Here is a 19,459-nt window from a genome sequence, read left to right as displayed (position 1 = left end):
ATAATCTCTTGGAAGACACACACAATAAGAGGAAGCCTTTATTATTATAATGTTTACCTGCATAAGGCTTTATCAAGCGCAGTACTTGATAAAACTTAATGTAGGTGCAATGCCGTACTAATAATGGTGTCCTTTTTTTCTTGTGTCTTTTTTTTCCTGTGTCTTCTTAAGACTTGTTGGCTATGTCAGTTACCCCTTCAAATGTTCTTTCTTGTAGACCTTTATAAGTGTTGACGTTTGTAACCTGAGCATTTGTAAGTTAGGGACTATCTGTACATTGTTTCAAAAGTGGTGCAAGTTAGAAGGAATAAGTAATAAGAAGTGATTGGAAATGTGGGATGGCAGAGAACACAAGAAATGGTGAGAGATGTGTTGAGTAGTTAAGGATCAAGAGGAATATTCTATGATAATTTAGATGTCTGGAGGTTGGTCCTCACCATGGTCTAGAGAAGCCTAGGACACTCCCAGTTTCTGAGGCCATGGGCTATACTTTAATAATAAATGACACCTGAACACAAAAATAAGACACTAAAAAGTGTAAGACGTAATGTAAATTTTTTTTTTTTGTCTATTACTAATGTTTCTAAGCCTATCTGTTCAAAAGCAGTAATGATTAAGACTTTTTTGTGTAATGTCTCAGTTGACAATGCTTAAATTTGGGGCCCAATTTGAGCTTCAGGCCTTGTACTAAATAGCCCCCCTCCCCCACCTTGCCCCTCTTCTTTCCCTTCTAATTGGGCTGTCTGGAGGGAATGGCTGATGGTACACTTATAAAGTGATAAACAGACAACTTGCATCATGAAAATGAAAAATGGAGGATTTTATAGAAGACAGGTAGTAGGTTGGTAGGTATAGGTAGTAGGTTGGTAGACAGCAACCACCCAGGGAAGTACTACCGTCCTGCCAGATGACTGTGAAACAAAAACCTGTAACTGTTTTGCATGATGGTAGGATTGCTGGTTTCTTTTTCTGTCTCATAAACACGCTAAGATAACAGGGATATCTTGCTACTCCTACTTACACTTTGGTCACACTTCACAGACACGCACATGCATATATATATATACATACATCTAGGTTTTTCTCCTTTTTCTAAATAGCTCTTGTTCTTTTTTATTTCTTCTATTGTCCATGGGGAAGTGGAAAAGAATCTTTCCTCCGTAAGCCATGCGTGTCGTATGAGGCGACTAAAATGCCGGGAGCAATGGGCTAGTAACCCCTTCTCCTGTATACAATTACTAAAAAAGAGAAGAAGAAAAACTTTATAAAACTGGGTTGCTTAAATGTGCGTGGATGTAGTGCGGATGACAAGAAACAGATGATTGCTGATGTTATGAATGAAAAGAAGTTGGATGTCCTGGCCCTAAGCGAAACAAAGCTGAAGGGGGTAGGAGAGTTTCAGTGGGGGGAAATAAATGGGATTAAATCTGGAGTATCTGAGAGAGTTAGAGCAAAGGAAGGGGTAGCAGTAATGTTAAATGATCAGTTATGGAAGGAGAAAAGAGAATATGAATGTGTAAATTCAAGAATTATGTGGATTAAAGTAAAGGTTGGATGCGAGAAGTGGGTCATAATAAGCGTGTATGCACCTGGAGAAGAGAGGAATGCAGAGGAGAGAGAGAGATTTTGGGAGATGTTAAGTGAATGTATAGGAGCCTTTGAACCAAGTGAGAGAGTAATTGTGGTAGGGGACTTGAATGCTAAAGTAGGAGAAACTTTTAGAGAGGGTGTGGTAGGTAAGTTTGGGGTGCCAGGTGTAAATGATAATGGGAGCCCTTTGATTGAACTTTGTATAGAAAGGGGTTTAGTTATAGGTAATACATATTTTAAGAAAAAGAGGATAAATAAGTATACACGATATGATGTAGGGCGAAATGACAGTAGTTTGTTGGATTATGTATTGGTAGATAAAAGACTGTTGAGTAGACTTCAGGATGTACATGTTTATAGAGGGGCCACAGATATATCAGATCACTTTCTAGTTGTAGCTACACTGAGAGTAAAAGGTAGATGGGATACAAGGAGAATAGAAGCATCAGGGAAGAGAGAGGTGAAGGTTTATAAACTAAAAGAGGAGGCAGTTAGGGTAAGATATAAACAGCTATTGGAGGATAGATGGGCTAATGAGAGCATAGGCAATGGGGTCGAAGAGGTATGGGGTAGGTTTAAAAATGTAGTGTTAGAGTGTTCAGCAGAAGTTTGTGGTTACAGGAAAGTGGGTGCAGGAGGGAAGAGGAGCGATTGGTGGAATGATGATGTAAAGAGAGTAGTAAGGGAGAAAAAGTTAGCATATGAGAAGTTTTTACAAAGTAGAAGTGATGCAAGGAGGGAAGAGTATATGGAGAAAAAGAGAGAAGTTAAGAGAGTGGTGAAGCAATGTAAAAAGAGAGCAAATGAGAGAGTGGGTGAGATGTTATCAACAAATTTTGTTGAAAATAAGAAAAAGTTTTGGAGTGAGATTAACAAGTTAAGAAAGCCTAGAGAACAAATGGATTTGTCAGTTAAAAATAGGAGAGGAGAGTTATTAAATGGAGAGGTAGAGGTATTGGGAAGATGGAAGGAATATTTTGAGGAATTGTTAAATGTTGATGAAGATAGGGAAGCTGTGATTTCGTGTATAGGGCAAGGAGGAATAACATCTTGTAGGAGTGAGGAAGAGCCAGTTGTGAGTGTGGGGGAAGTTCGTGAGGCAGTAGGTAAAATGAAAGGGGGTAAGGCAGCCGGGATTGATGGGATAAAGATAGAAATGTTAAAAGCAGGTGGGGATATAGTTTTGGAGTGGTTGGTGCAATTATTTAATAAATGTATGGAAGAGGGTAAGGTACCTAGGGATTGGCAGAGAGCATGCATAGTTCCTTTGTATAAAGGCAAAGGGGATAAAAGAGAGTGCAAAAATTATAGGGGGATAAGTCTGTTGAGTGTACCTGGTAAAGTGTATGGTAGAGTTATAATTGAAAGAATTAAGAGTAAGACGGAGAATAGGATAGCAGATGAACAAGGAGGCTTTAGGAAAGGTAGGGGGTGTGTGGACCAGGTGTTTACAGTGAAACATATAAGTGAACAGTATTTAGATAAGGCTAAAGAGGTCTTTGTGGCATTTATGGATTTGGAAAAGGCGTATGACAGGGTGGATAGGGGGGCAATGTGGCAGATGTTGCAAGTGTATGGTGTAGGAGGTAGGTTACTGAAAGCAGTGAAGAGTTTTTACGAGGATAGTGAGGCTCAAGTTAGAGTATGTAGGAAAGAGGGAAATTTTTTCCCAGTAAAAGTAGGCCTTAGACAAGGATGTGTGATGTCACCGTGGTTGTTTAATATATTTATAGATGGGGTTGTAAGAGAAGTAAATGCGAGGGTCTTGGCAAGAGGCGTGGAGTTAAAAGATAAAGAATCACACACAAAGTGGGAGTTGTCACAGCTGCTCTTTGCCGATGACACTGTGCTCTTGGGAGATTCTGAAGAGAAGTTGCAGAGATTGGTGGATGAATTTGGTAGGGTGTGCAAAAGAAGAAAATTAAAGGTGAATACAGGAAAGAGTAAGGTTATGAGGATAACAAAAAGATTAGGTGATGAAAGATTGAATATCAGATTGGAGGGAGAGAGTATGGAGGAGGTGAACGTATTCAGATATTTGGGAGTGGACGTGTCAGCGGATGGGTCTATGAAAGATGAGGTGAATCATAGAATTGATGAGGGAAAAAGAGTGAGTGGTGCACTTAGGAGTCTGTGGAGACAAAGAACTTTGTCCTTGGAGGCAAAGAGGGGAATGTATGAGAGTATAGTTTTACCAACGCTCTTATATGGGTGTGAAGCGTGGGTGATGAATGTTGCAGCGAGGAGAAGGCTGGAGGCAGTGGAGATGTCATGTCTGAGGGCAATGTGTGGTGTGAATATAATGCAGAGAATTCGTAGTTTGGAAGTTAGGAGGAGGTGCGGGATTACCAAAACTGTTGTCCAGAGGGCTGAGGAAGGGTTGTTGAGGTGGTTCGGACATGTAGAGAGAATGGAGCGAAACAGAATGACTTCAAGAGTGTATCAGTCTGTAGTGGAAGGAAGGCGGGGTAGGGGTCGGCCTAGGAAGGGTTGGAGGGAGGGGGTAAAGGAGGTTTTGTGTGCGAGGGGCTTGGACTTCCAGCAGGCATGCGTGAGCGTGTTTGATAGGAGTGAATGGAGACAAATGGTTTTTAATACTTGACGTGCTGTTGGAGTGTGAGCAAAGTAACATTTATGAAGGGATTCAGGGAAACCGGCAGGCCGGACTTGAGTCCTGGAGATGGGAAGTACAGTGCCTGCACTCTGAAGGAGGGGTGTTAATGTTGCAGTTTAAAAACTGTAGTGTAAAGCACCCTTCTGGCAAGACAGTGATGGAGTGAATGATGGTGAAAGTTTTTCTTTTTCGGGCCACCCTGCCTTGGTGGGAATCGGCCGGTGTGATAATAAAAAAAAAAAAAAAAAAGGTGCAACAAAGACATAAGTTTTAGGGCTGCATCTTTAAAGGTAAGTATAATAAGTAGGATTTCTCTCTTGTAATTAATGAATAATTTATTTTCCTTTGGGTACTTGGGTTCTTTTCTAGAATGCCACTAGATGAATAAGGGCAGCAGGTGTTAAGAAACTTGCTCATACATACATCTCACCATGTTATGCCTTCTTTTTTTTTTTCATTCTGTTCATCTACCTCTTGGTCTTTGTCTATTGATAATGTACTAACATATTTGTTAAGGGCCTCTGTATATTGGATTATTGCCAGGTCATTTAAACTTTCATCATAATAATTTTCTAACTGGCTGTCACCTTATTAATTTACTGCACTGGCATTTTTGACATATTTTATTTCTTTTTTCTTCTCTCCCATAGACATAAATGAATGTGCAGAGGGAATACCCTGTCAGCGTAATGAGCAGTGCATCAATACTCGTGGTTCATATACTTGTCGCTCTCTCCTTAACTGTGGAGCTGGTTACCAGATGAATGAGTATGGGACTCAGTGTATAGGTATGAAGACTTTTTTGGTGTCGTGCTATTTTATTTGGCTGTTGTGGAAATTTTCAGTATTTTATATAAATAATAGAGTATTTTTTGTTTCAATAATTGTGTCATTATCTTAAATAAATCTATACTTCATGTTTATTATAGATATTGATGAATGTGCTGATGGTACTCACCAGTGCAGAGGCAACCAAGTGTGTTCTAATCGTCAGGGAGGGTACATTTGTCAGTGTCCTACGGGCTTCAAGTTCAATGAAATACGGCAGTGTCAAGACTTTAATGAATGTGAAACTTACCCTGGAAGTGTATGTATAATATGTAAACTTTTTCATTAATAGGAAAATTCATGTATACATTAAAAAATACACAGGTGTTGCATAATAGTCTTCTGAATACATGGGCTGCAGCTTGCACATGAAATTAAATAAAATAAGGTAAAAAATGAAGGGCTGGGCAGCTCCAAGTGACACAGACCATTGACTGACCTCCGAGTCTGATTTTAGCACAAAATGGTCACCAGAATTTGTTAATATGACAGACACTTGTAAATACCACACTGGAAACTGCCTGTCTTAGATATAAATATCACACTGGATACTGCCACAATCCTCAGATATAAAAATGCTACATCACACTAGCTAACACCTAGCAGTCACATAAACCAAGCTGTCTTTCATAGCCAGAAATATGGTCCCTGAGAGCACTTAACACACAAACTAACCTCTGTAAACAATTCACATACAACAGGCTATTGACGAGCATTATGAACTCTCTCTTTACTAATGCCACAAAGGAATGACATTTGGTAAGTGCTGAACTACCCCACTGTGGGGTGCTAAAATTGTCTTTGAAATTGCCAGTTGCTGCCATATACCATTATGTACCTTGTGTATTATGGTACATATATAGTGAGAATGCAATTGTTTTGACAGTTCACAAAATGCATATAGTTCCCTGACTGCTGAGAAATACAAGCAAGATCTTTTTGAAAATTGTTATATAATAAATAATAAACTTGCTACATAATATACAAAATCTACTTAGCGCTTTTATCTTTTTCTAGGTATGTTCAGGTAATGCTGTCTGTGAGAATACAGAGGGCTCATTCCGCTGTAATTGTAAAGAAGGCTTCAAACAGTCCAATGATGGCCGAACCTGTTTAGGTAAGATATCACTTTAGTTGTTTTAACTCTGACAGTCGAAGCTTAAAATTCCTTTGCAAGAAAAAGTGATGTGAGTTATAATAGTGTACTGTACAGTGTAAGAGATTAGATGGTGGTAACATGTTATGATAAATATCAAAGAGTATGTGTAGAAATGAGTCAAGAGATTCAGTATTAACGTAATGGGAATGCACCCAGAATATTGCAAGGAAAAGCAACAGTATATAATGTACTTCTTAAGCACACACACTTATCCCTGCAGGTGCACTGTCTCATACTCATTCATGATTGTAGGGTTACTACCACACAGTTGACCAGTCAACCTTTTTCAGTACCTGAAGACAGGTTTCAGTAGACTTTTCAAGAAATTGGAACCTAACTATGAACTTCCATGCAAAAAGTATTTTACTAATACTGTTGTCATTTCCATTCATTCATCTGTTATAAATAAAGAATACAGTGGAAGAAGCTAAGTATATTAGTTTCACAGAAAACTTTTGTTCATAGTGATGCCATTACATAGATCCCATATTAGCAAAGAAGCAATGCATGAATTCAACACACCATCTTCCAAAGTTTATTTGATAGCATAGAATAATGCTGCTAATGTTGTCAAAGCAATTGTAGGAACTGGATACTACATTTAACATGCTTTCTACACAAACTTCAACTGGTTATCCATGATTGCATTCTTGAGTATAGAGTAATACAAGACATCTAGGTAAATAGTGAGCCACTTCAGTCACTCTCCTCATATACAATATCAACACAAAATACCTACCATGCATGTTTCGTGCAGCAGTACAGTATATTCAAATATATTGTATTTTATTTTTAAACACACCAGCCATCTCCTGCCAAGGCAGGTGACCCATAAAAGAAGACTTTCATAAAGTTTTTCTTCTTTTTACATTGATTTCGTGTATAGGGCAAGGAGGAATAACATCTTGTAGGAGTGAGGAAGAGCCAGTTGTGAGTGTGGGGGAAGTTCGTGAGGCAGTAGGTAAAATGAAAGGGGGTAAGGCAGCCGGGATTGATGGGATAAAGATAGAAATGTTAAAAGCAGGTGGGGATATAGTTTTGGAGTGGTTAGTGCAATTATTTAATAAATGTATGGAAGAGGGTAAGGTACCTAGGGATTGGCAGAGAGCATGCATAGTTCCTTTGTATAAAGGCAAAGGGGATAAAAGAGAGTGCAAAAATTATAGGGGGATAAGTCTGCTGAGTATACCTGGTAAAGTGTATGGTAGAGTTATTATTGAAAGAATTAAGAGTAAGACGGAGAATAGGATAGCAGATGAACAAGGAGGCTTTAGGAAAGGTAGGGGGTGTGTGGACCAGGTGTTTACAGTGAAACATATAAGTGAACAGTATTTAGATAAGGTTAAAGAGGTCTTTGTGGCATTTATGGATTTGGAAAAGGCGTATGACAGGGTGGATAGGGGGGCAATGTGGCAGATGTTGCAAGTGTATGGTGTAGGAGGTAGGTTACTGAAAGCAGTGAAGAGTTTTTATGAGGATAGTGAGGCTCAAGTTAGAGTATGTAGGAAAGAGGGAAATTATTTCCTAGTAAAAGTAGGCCTTAGACAAGGATGTGTGATGTCACCATGGTTGTTTAATATATTTATAGATGGGGTTGTAAGAGAAGTAAATGCGAGGGTCTTGACAAGAGGCGTGGAGTTAAAAGATAAAGAATCACACACAAAGTGGGAGTTGTCAGAACTGCTCTTTGCTGATGACACTGTGCTCTTGGGAGATTCTGAAGAGAAGTTGCAGAGATTGGTGGATGAATTTGGTATGGTGTGCAAAAGAAGAAAATTAAAGGTGAATACAGGAAAGAGTAAGGTTATGAGGATAACAAAAAGATTAGGTGATGAAAGATTGAATATCAGATTGGAGGGAGAGAGTATGGAGGAGGTGAATGTATTCAGATATTTGGGAGTGGACGTGTCAGCGGATGGGTCTATGAAAGATGAGGTGAATCATAGAATTGATGAGGGAAAAAGAGTGAGTGGTGCACTTAGGAGTCTGTGGAGACAAAGAACTTTGTCCTTGGAGGCAAAGAGGGGAATGTATGAGAGTATAGTTTTACCAACGCTCTTATATGGGTGTGAAGCATGGGTGATGAATGTTGCAGCGAGGAGAAGGCTGGAGGCAGTGGAGATGTCATGTCTGAGGGCAATGTGTGGTGTGAATATAAGGCAGAGAATTCGTAGTTTGGAAGTTAGGAGGAGGTGCGGGATTACCAAAACTGTTGTCCAGAGGGCTGAGGAAGGGTTGTTGAGGTGGTTCGGACATGTAGAGAGAATGGAGTGAAACAGAATGACTTCAAGAGTGTATCAGTCTGTAGTGGAAGGAAGGCGGGGTAGGGGTCGGCCTAGGAAAGGTTGGAGAGAGGGGGTAAAGGAGGTTTTGTGTGCGAGGGGCTTGGACTTCCAGCAGGTATGCGTGAGCATGTTTGATAGGAGTGAATGGAGACAAATGGTTTTTAATACTTGACGTGCTGTTGGAGTGTGAGCAAAGTAACATTTATGAAGGGGTTCAGGGAAACCGGCAGGCCGGACTTGAGTCCTGGAGATGGGAAGTACAGTGCCTGCACTCTGAAGGAGGGGTGTTAATGTTGCAGTTTAAAAACTGTAGTGTAAAGCACCCTTCTGGCAAGACAGTGATGGAGTGAATGATGGTGAAAGTTTTTCTTTTTCGGGCCACCCTGCCTTGGTGGGAATCGGCCAGTGTGATAATAAAAAAAATAATAATTCATACAGGAGAAGGGGTTACTACCTCCTTGCTCCTGACATTTTAATCTCCTCTTATGATATGCATGGTTTGAGGGCAAAGGCTTCGTCGCCATTTTTCCATGGAGAGTAATACAGTGGACCCCCAGTTTACGATATTATTTCATTCCAGAAGTATGTTCAGGTGCCAGTACTGGACGAATTTGTTCCCATAAGGAATATTGTGAATTAGATTAGTCCATTTCAGACCCCCAAACATACACGTACAAACGCACTTACATAAATACACTTACATAATTGGTCGCATTGGGAGGTGATCGTAAAGCGGGGGTCCACTGTAGTAAATATGACTATATATTATAGCTAGTTAAACTAAATTTTTATTCTTCACAATTTGTGTATTAGTAGTAAATAAATGTTGTGTGAGAAGAAGTTAACAGGCCTAGAGAAAAATTTGCAGAGTAGGTCCCAAAGTTAATGTAAAGATTTAGACAAAAGTTTTGATTATGTGTTTAAAATAAATTACTAAACAAGAAAATATACTAAAAATGAAAATATACTAGAAAGATCAGTTTGTATGTATATGCATGTGCACTTGTGCACCTGCACTAAAAACTCAAAGAAGGAAACACATTTACCATCATTTATTCTGTTATTTTATATACTAAAAAGAAATTATGACTTTTCAAGGGTCTTCACTATATTTTTATTCATATTTATTTGGTTACTTTTATCACTATCATTGAGAATATCTTATTGACAGATGTGAACGAGTGTATCGAGATTCCCGGCATTTGTCATCATAACTGCATCAACGTGTGGGGCAGCCATCAGTGTACATGCAGGGCTGGCCACAACCTTGCCAGAGATAACAGGTGCATAAAGTAGTATTTCCTTTGACTTGGCAAAACAGGCATACAGGTGCTCCTTGACTAAAGATGGGGTTACCTTCTGACAGACCCATCATAAGTCAAATATGAATATGATATGCTAAATGAGTAAATAAATATCTACTGTCGTTGAATAAGTAAATAAACAAATAATTACAGTAACTAAATATCAGTATTGAACAGTAAATAAATGAATACAAGTTCAGACTTGCCACTTTCATGCTGGGTAATTATCTTAAGTAATTGCCTTTGCATCATTGTATGGTTGAACCATTGTAATTGAACCATTGTAAGTCAAGGAGCACCTGTATTTTAGCACTAAATAGTATATTAGCACTAAAATTATATTCAGCATTACTTTTTTTTATTAACACATTGGCTGTTTCCCATCGAGGCAGAGTGACCTGAATAAAGAAGAAAGACTTTCTTCATCATTCACTCCATCACTGTCTTGCCAGAGGTGTGCCTACACTACAGTTAAAAAACTGCACATATCAACACCCCTCATTCAGAGTGCAGGCACTGTACTTCCCACCTTCAGGACTCAAGTCCAGCTAACTGGTTTTCATGAATCCCTTCATAAATGTTACTTTGCTAACACTCCAGCAGCACGTCAAGTCATAAAAACCATTGTCTCCACTCGCTCCTCTCTAACACATTCATGCACATTTGCTGGAAGTCCATGCCCCTTACACACAAAACTTTCTTTGCCCCTTTCCTCCAGCCTTTCCTAGACCGACCTCTTCCCCACCTTCCTTCCACTACAGATTTAAGCACTCTCCAAATCATTCTATTTTGTTCCATCCTCTCTAAATGTCCAAATCACATCAACAACCCCTCTTCAGCCCTCTGGATAATACTTTTAGTAATCCTGCATCTCCTTCTAATTTCCAAACTATGGATTCTCTGCATAATATTCACACCGCACATTACGCTCAGACACGACATCTCCATTGCCTCCTACCTTCTCCTTTTTGCAATATTCTCCATCCATGCTTCACACCCATTGGTATAACTATAATACATTCTCCTCTCTGCTTCCATGGATAATGTTCTTTGTCTCCACAGACTCCTCAGTGCACCACTCACCTTTTTTTTTTACCTTGTCAGTTGTATGAGTCACCTTGTATTTCATTGATCCATCTGCTGACAAGTCCACTCAGAAATACATATCTGAATACATTTACTTCCTCCATACACCTTCCAGTCTGAAATCCAATCATATATTACCTAATTTTTTTGTTATCCTCATCACCTTAGTCTTTCCTTTCACTCTCCTTCTTTTACGTATCTTACCAAACTCATCCTCCAGCTTCTGCAGCTTCTCTTCAGAATCTCCCGAAAGCACTCATATATATTGTTATAATTATTTCATGGAATGCACTAATTTTGTGCAAGTTATTCAGGGCTACAGGGTGAAAAGAAAGATGACATCGGACGGAAGGCAGTGTTGGGGGGGGGATGAAGAAGGGGTCACAGTTGGTGTAAAAAATGAGTATCACTTGCATGCATTTTTTAAGTGCACAGTTTGATTGCTTTCAATACTTGGGGCCCACCAAAATTATTCCCAATTGGGCCCCGCACCTCCGAAGACTGGCTCTGTGTGGAAGTAAATACTGTAACAAAGTCTGGTTTGTCTGGAGTGATGAGCCAGTGTATTGTGTAACGAACTCAGTGATGAATATGTAGAAAGTTCACTGTTATACAATTTTTTTAGTACCATAAATCAGCCATTTCCCACCACTGAGGGATCACCCAATGAAGGAAACATTCACCATCTCTCATTCTCTAGCTGTCTTTCCAGAAGTGTATGGCCATCACATTTTTAAATGGAAATTAACTATTCAGTTAAATACTGTACTAAATGTTTTAATTCTTTTTTTTTATCTTAACACATCAGTTTACCAATTTTTCTGCTTCATTGATAGGACCTGCAGTGATATCAATGAGTGTGAGGAGTACCGAGGTCGGGGGCGGCTGTGCATTGGGATCTGTGTTAATACAATTGGGACTTTTAAATGCTCCTGTCCTGATGGCTACAATCTGGTTGCTGATGGTCGCACCTGCAAAGGCGAGTATTGATGAGTTTTACATGTTTAAATAAATATTACATGAAGATATTGTATTGGAAAGTACAATATTCTCTGCAAGTTGTTTAGCTGCCAAGGATAAAAGGGTTGTTCAGTTAGCAGGTGAAACAAGGAAATAATCTCAGGAATAATTAATGCACTCTCTTAGCAAAAATAGTGATGTGTATGATGTACATACATCGAAGCAGTCTCAGTGTGTATATTTAACTCAAACATGAAAATATACATACTACACTCCTTTTTCTGACTGTGTCTCGTAAAGTCAGTCACACAGAATGAACCATGGCGTGATATGTCCCAATCTAGGAGTGAGATGCAAGTAAAAAAATACATAATTATAGAAAAATAGCAAGTTTCATAATATATATAGAAAAAATATGCAATGAAAATTAAATAATTTGTAATTAGTCCGTAAAATTTACCTTACAGACATCAATGAGTGTGACTCAGGCAATGTTTGTCGAGGAGAAAATGAGCATTGTGTCAATACACATGGAGGGTACAAATGTAACAGCATTACTTGCCCTGCCAACTATATCCGTGATACTAGGCATAAAAAGTGAGTACCTTCATGGCAGCACTTGGTATGATACCATTTTCTTATGTTAAGTGTTTATGTTCAATGCTTTCATTGTGTGTTAATTTTATTCTTATTTTTCTTGTGTCTTGTATATATTTTTTTATGGCCATGAGTGCTGAGTGACCTGTACAGCCAAAGTGCTCCAAAAATATCACAGCTACTACTACCTATGTGGAGGGCTTTTGATTTTTGTAAAAGATAACAAAATTTAAATAGCATACTAATATTGTGCATGAGCAGTACTAAAATAGCCATAGTTTTTTCATATTTTTATTGGCATTGGTAGTTTAAGAAAAATCTCTTTCTGTTGCCCTTCACCAGAAGCAATGGCCAACAGAAAAACTGTCTTTGGATGATAGAAAATCTCCCTAGGTGAAGCAAATGTGGGACTGGATTTATAGGTCAACAACACTTCCAGTTGTCACTCCAGAACTAATTTCAGAGGGCAGGGACATCTTGGGAACATTGGCTCTGTGGTATTATTTATTAGGGCAGTTTAAATCAAAGTACCCAAATAATTCAATGGATCTTTGTGTTATAGAATAATCTCCTTTGACTGTTCATAAAGCTGGAAAGCATTTGAATACTGAGTATACAGTGAATTTGTAGTTTGAAAATAAAAGTCACTTCCTCCTTGAACATTAAAATCAGAACTATGTCTAGTCCAGTAACAACATCCATTGCAAAGACTAACTGATCTGTGATCAGTGATTATTCCATGTGGTAAACAAGTCTGTCTTGAGTACAGTAACTGCTAGAAACTGAAAAGTATCTCAAGATATGGGAGGGAAGAAGATAATTGTTTCTTTCTTCAATAAAAAGTTAGAATTTTCTCAGTGATGGTGAGTAACTCTGATACTGTATTCGAGAGTTGGAATGGCAGAGCCAGTAGATTACTGACTTGTTTGAATGAACTGCCAGAGTTGAGGTCTTTAAAAAATGACTCCAGTGGGCAGTTGTTATGTGATGGGTCTATAGTTTCTTCCACTTCACACAGGAAGCAAGTGGAAGATGACAGATGACATTTTTCTGGGATTTGTCTGGACACATTTGAAAGTGGTTCCCTAATCTGTTGGTGAGTCATCCATGAACAGTGTTTGTGGAAGGATGGGAAACCAAGCTTCAAATTCACCCACTAAAATGATGCTTTGCAAAATTAAACTGATACTGCAGTGGAATTCTGCTGGCCCAATAGAGAGCTGAAGAACTGATTCATTGCTTTCACTACTAAAGATCAACATAAGGATCCCAGTGAAAGGAAATAAGTCAAGAGACGGTTTCTAATATTAATTCCAACTTTCTATAAATTTTGTGCAAAATGGAGAGAGATTCCTAGATTTGAATTAAGAGTTGTGACTGCATGCATGGTGGAATTGAGAGACAACTCCCTAGATCAAATGCACTCCTGGCCAAGGAAGTGGTTGAGCTGAGACAAGCCTTGATTTGTCTCAGTTTATAAGAAAATTTTGTTTGAGATATTTTCACAACTCTTTAAGATCGGTAATAAAAACAATAATGATAATAATAATAACAATAATAATAATAAATTTATTTTGACATGATACATGGTTGTACAAAGGAATATAGTAGTTGAGCGTACATGCCAAAAGCCCCTTGTATGCAGAGCATTTCAGGCAAACTTAAAATTAACTTAAGATTAATAAGGCTGTAACAGATTAAATGGTCATTAGAGGAGTTACAGTGAGTACAAAAGAACTGAGTATTAATATACAATGATGTATGGCTTTAATAAGTCTAATAGAGAAGTTTAGTAGAGAATAATTGTAGGTTTGAATTATTTTATAAAAATTACAGTATTACAATACAACAATTTAACCAATTTACTATATGAAGTATTACAGTTGAGTATGTATTTAAAATGATGAAATTTGAACATTATAATTTTGAAGTATTACAGAACAGTTTAAACAATTTACAATAAGAAGTATTACAATTTAGTATTCAGAACAATGAAATTTGAACATGGTAACTTTGAAGTAATGAGTACATGGTTGAGCAATCTTAGCACAATAATCAGTATGTATTGAAATTGAGACATCATTAGTACTTTTTTGTGTAGCTTTTGAGTAACTGGTAGGTATTAAGTATGGTTTGTCTGGTTAAATAGAGCCTTAAATTGATGTGCAGGCAGGAGTCCTGTAGTGTGTTCTGGTAATGAATTCCAGATCTTCGAGCCCTTTATGTGCACAGCATTTTTGCACAGGGAGAGATGAACACGAGGGATATCGAAGAGTGATTTGTGTCTTGTATTATGGTTGTGTGTTCTGTTGTAGATATCAAGTAGGAGTTTGAGAGGAGGGTTTATATTTGAGTGTAGTGTTTTGTGTGTGTAGTAGGCACAATAATAAGTGTGGATGTTTTATATATTAAGTAAGTTAAAACTTGAAAAGCAGAGAAGTGTGATGTCTGTTACAGGAGTTTGTAATCAGTCGCACTGCAGCTTTTTGTTGGGTTATTAAATGTAAAATTGAGTCTGTCCACCAGGGCATCATCTAGTTAGATAGATAGATGAATATTGACAAGGTCTGGGTCCTGAGGCTATTGAGTTGAATGATGCCCATATTTAGCTTGATATTAGCTATACAATGTATAAATGTTCATTTTTGCCAGCTCAGTTATCTCTTCTGCTTAGTAATAGCTCATACTATTAATGCATTAAACCTGCTAATGCCGTAGCTCCTAACCATATTGAGAAATCTGCAACTGTCTAGAATATTTTTTAATTGGCTGCACTGTCTATGTACAATAATACAGTATTATTAATTTACATCATAAATTAAAAGGATATTTAACAAGAATTACAAGAACTACTGTTACTCTGTGGTGTAAAATTGTTAGTTTTATAGCCACAGTGTATTTTAAGTAGCCATCTTGTTCTCCTGAAGTGTCTGCAGATTTCTCATGCTTGTTGCAGCCGGTGCAAGAAGGTCTCGCTCTACTGCCTTGAAGATGATGAGTCCTGTCACCGTGAGCCACTCAGCTACTCCTACAACTTCCTGCCACTGGTCAGCAACTTGTCCTTACCAACAACGGGGCAGGTGGACCTGTTTACCATGCGGGGGCCACTATGGTTATCCACCACAGTGCAGTTCGAGCTGGAGTTGGAGTCCGCTAGGGCACCATTAGGAGTTGAAGCTGCTACCAGAGAGTTTTTCTACCTTAAACATACTTCCTTTAATCAGGCCGTTATATCTCTCGTAAAGTCAATATCCGGTCCCCAGGAGATACAGTTAGTGTTGAACATGCAGCTATACCAACAGGGAAAATATACTGGATCAGCTATAGCTAAATTATTGATTTATGTTTCTGAGTATGATTTCTAGTTGTCATTAGGAGTTTTGAAAGGTGTTTATATAGACACAATCCCAGTGGCCAGAGGTTGGGTAAAGAAGAGAACAATAGGAGTTAAGACAGTATATACTATTTTACTATATTGACATTATTTAGAAACTAGGAAATGTTTGTAGAAAAAGTTGCTTGATGGCTGCTATTTTATTATTACAGCAATAATTGTTGAAACACAGACAACTTTATGGTTTGCCAGTAGCCAAAAAGAGCTGGAGTGTTGTGCTCATAACATTGTATAACTTACCACACAAGATATATCTATGCATAGTCAGTGCTGAAGATGTTTTACTAATTAGCATTACTGAAAGTCTTTGTTCTTAAAAACTTTTTGTTGCCTGGACAGAAAGGCACAAAGATGCAAGTTGCAGAGCAAGATTTTATTGGGACATTAATTATAATATATATAGGTGGTCACTTGAAGTGTGAAAATCATAGGTTAAGTCTCTGGGAAAATGGTATAAGAAAGAAGCAGTACTAGTCACTGCTGGTTTGAATATTCCCCGGTCATGGTTCATCAATTGTCCACATAATATGGTGTGTTTTAGAGTTTTGGCAAAAAGCACCTTGGTTTTGTTCAGTGGTATTTTGTGTGCTACTGACTGATCTTTTAAACATAGGGGATAAAGTCAGATCATGATGTTTAGGTGCTTTTACCTAAGCCTCTAGCACATATATTAAATGGACAGTTACCAGGCCATGAATAGATGACATTCTAAACCTAGTGTTGACCAGTAGACCTGTTGCATTACTCCTCTACACCCACAATCAACCCAGGGACTTGGCATGACTTTCACCCTTCAGTGATTCTAACTTAAGTGACCACCTTCTACAAGAAACCTTACCCCTACAGAGAGCTCACCTACTTCCACCTTACCTTTCAGGAATATACTGTATATACATTTAAATATGACTTGTGTATTATATGATACAAGCGTTAAAAGCTTGCTCTGCAACACGTGTCTGTTTTTATTCCGGAGGCCTGAAACATACATTATATATTTTTGTTTATGCTCTTTAGAAAGTAACTGTACAGCAACTCATAAATGGAATTAAATTTTTAAATTCTAACCTTTCTGTTTAGTAATTTTATTCTCTAGTAGTTTAAATTATACACATTTTATTGCAGATAGAACTATTTCAGAAGCTGCCTTTAAGTATATTTAATATAATAATATTCTTGCAGGGCATTTGTAATATTTATTATTAGCTTTATTTGTTTCTTTAGGTCACATTTCTTCATTCTTTCAGTGACAAAATTTTGTTTGATGCAAGGTTACAGAACACTGTAACTGTTCTTAATGGTTCTGAGGATCATCAACCCTGTACCAGAATAGGCCTCCAAAATCAGAATGGAAATATTACAGGACTAAAGCAAAAAAAAGTTTATTTTGTCTCCATTTATATATACAGTATTTTATCTGTATTTACCTGTAGAATATTTACCTGTTGACTAACATCTTCAGTAGCCTCAGGATGGATAGGAAATACATGGTTATTCCAGGCATTACAGCATTAAATGACTCGCAAAGGTTTCGTGCTTTACAGTACATAATATAATAATACAGCAATAATAATAAATAAAGTTGCAGGCACCTAATTCTGTTAAACTTCCCTTCATGTAGAATATTCTTCCCCACTCTGCATTCTAGTACAGTAGACCCCCGGTTTTCATCCTTAATCCGTTACAGAAGGTCGGTTGAAATCCAAAATGGACGAAAACCGAAGTAATATTTCCCATAAGAAATAATGTAAATCCAGTAAAAGGACACAAGTGCAACTAATGTGACATTTTATTGTGGCAACGTTTCGCTCTCCAGGAGCTTTGTCAAGCCGTTACAAACAATGCATGGACACAGAGGGTACATATAGGCTTAGAGTGAGGTGTAATACTAGTGGTAGCAGTAGTGATATAAGTTGTAGTAGTAGTAATACAATATGGTAAAACAATTAACTTGCACATGAGTAAAAGGATATAAATGCTATTACTTGGGTAGTATAAAAATGGGTTAGACAGATATTTCTATTGGAGGTTGGATTAGAGAAGGCCTGTTTCAGTGTTCATCCTCTGTGATGTGCTTGTGTAGTATTAGCAGGAGAGGCTATGTGATGGCAGGTTTACTGTTTTCAGGAGGATTTTTGCTAAGACTTCAGAGATGGTGAAGCTGCCTTTTTGTTTAATTGTATTAAAAACAGCGATTAGTACTGATTCAAGGCACTTGCATCTACGGAAATTAGTTTCTGTGATCACTAATCGGTCATCCTTGAATTTCATGAGATGATTGGTGTAAATCCAATTACTAATCCATTCCAGACTCCCAAAAATATTAACAAAAAATAAATTGAGTTAGTAATAGAACTAGGCATTAAAAAAAAAATAAAAAGTAAAATGCATACCCATTGCATTCATTACTTACCTTAAAATATTTGTAGTCTTAATGTAGGGTGAGAGGTGAGTAGTATTTATTTGTAGGAAGTCAGTGTAGGTAGCCAGTAGGTGTAGCCTGCCTGGGCTACACTTACTGACTACCTACACTGTGGCCCAGAGCCATATTATTACCATCGACATACCATGTTCACTGAATTTAATCGTTTCTAACAACTACCTTTAGATGCTATCATAAACAAAGGGAGAAGTAATGAATAATTCATGCTGAGAATTGTAAACAAAAGCGCTATGTATTAAGGGCAGTGACTGGGCCAACACAGATTCATACACGTTTTCTCTAATGCTGGACGAGAGAAAACGTAATGTTTTCCCTCCACTGACTTCCACCCCTCCATAGCATATCAACATTGCATGTTTATATGCTATGTAACATGTTTCTTATATAATTTTGAAGAAAATATCATATATGGATTAATGAAAATGTCTATATTAACATAAAATAAGACGTTTAATTTGCCCAAGAGTGAGTCAAGAATGCACGAGCGGCCCAGGTGGAAGCATCTGGTATGGACAATTTCTGAGCGGATGTATAAACCCGGGGTAAGATTTAGCCAAAAAAAGTGGTTGAACTCCGAATTGTACAGGATCCACACTGGACAAAATCCGGGGATCTACTGTACTAAAGACTTAAAAAAATAATAAAAAAAAATGTTTCAGAATGATGTTAGTTTCTGGTTAGACTAGTAGTACATGGCATTTTAAGCAGTTGTGATTATTTGTACTAATTATTATTTGTTGGTTAGATTTAAAAGCTATGGCCCACATGATGGTCATGAAGGTTGCATTTTACCTGCATTCTAATACTCAAGAATATACTTTAATCATTAAAAGAGGGATAAAAGTGAAACCTTTGTATATACAGTATATCAAAATGTATGCCTCTCATTGGATTTATACTGAGAAGACATGTCTGTGTATATGCAGATATACACTTCAATGTACAGCATATTCAATGAGATGCACACCTTAGTGTATATGTATACGTATATACACTGAAAGATACACACCACTCAGTATGTATCCAAAGATATATATTGTGTCTGTACACTGAGAGCTATACATCTCTCAGTGTATAAACCATGGGTAGTCAGTATTTGTAGAGTGGAAGCAGTGTGTGCATCAGAAGTAAGTAATGCCTCAACAAGTACTCAACAAGAAACATGGAGAATACACAAGAAAACAAGTAAATTTTTTCCAGTA

The 19,459-nt window shown here is 37.7% G+C and overlaps 1 protein-coding gene across 12 annotated transcripts in view; it reads left to right on the top strand.

The window, feature by feature from the left end:
- LOC128699641 (fibrillin-2) overlaps positions 1-19,459 on the top strand; it is a 206,911-nt gene that overhangs the window by 167,608 nt on the left and 19,844 nt on the right. For 11 of the 12 annotated variants that reach the window (XM_070099328.1, XM_070099323.1, XM_070099318.1 and 8 more), the window contains 7 exons: positions 4,855-4,992; positions 5,134-5,291; positions 6,050-6,149; positions 9,648-9,759; positions 11,703-11,845; positions 12,294-12,423; positions 15,380-17,405. In XM_070099328.1, coding sequence (XP_069955429.1) covers positions 4,855-4,992; positions 5,134-5,291; positions 6,050-6,149; positions 9,648-9,759; positions 11,703-11,845; positions 12,294-12,423; positions 15,380-15,788 — 1,190 coding nt within the window. In that variant the 3' untranslated portion in view covers positions 15,789-17,405. Of the gene's footprint in view, positions 1-4,854; positions 4,993-5,133; positions 5,292-6,049; positions 6,150-9,647; positions 9,760-11,702; positions 11,846-12,293; positions 12,424-15,379; positions 17,406-19,459 lie in introns of those variants that run through there. The other variant, XM_070099319.1, reaches the window with a different exon arrangement.

This window comes from Cherax quadricarinatus, chromosome 67 (assembly GCF_038502225.1).
Source record: "Cherax quadricarinatus isolate ZL_2023a chromosome 67, ASM3850222v1, whole genome shotgun sequence".
Classification (NCBI taxonomy): domain Eukaryota; kingdom Metazoa; phylum Arthropoda; class Malacostraca; order Decapoda; family Parastacidae; genus Cherax; species Cherax quadricarinatus.
This window is presented reverse-complemented; position numbering and strand designations above follow the sequence as displayed.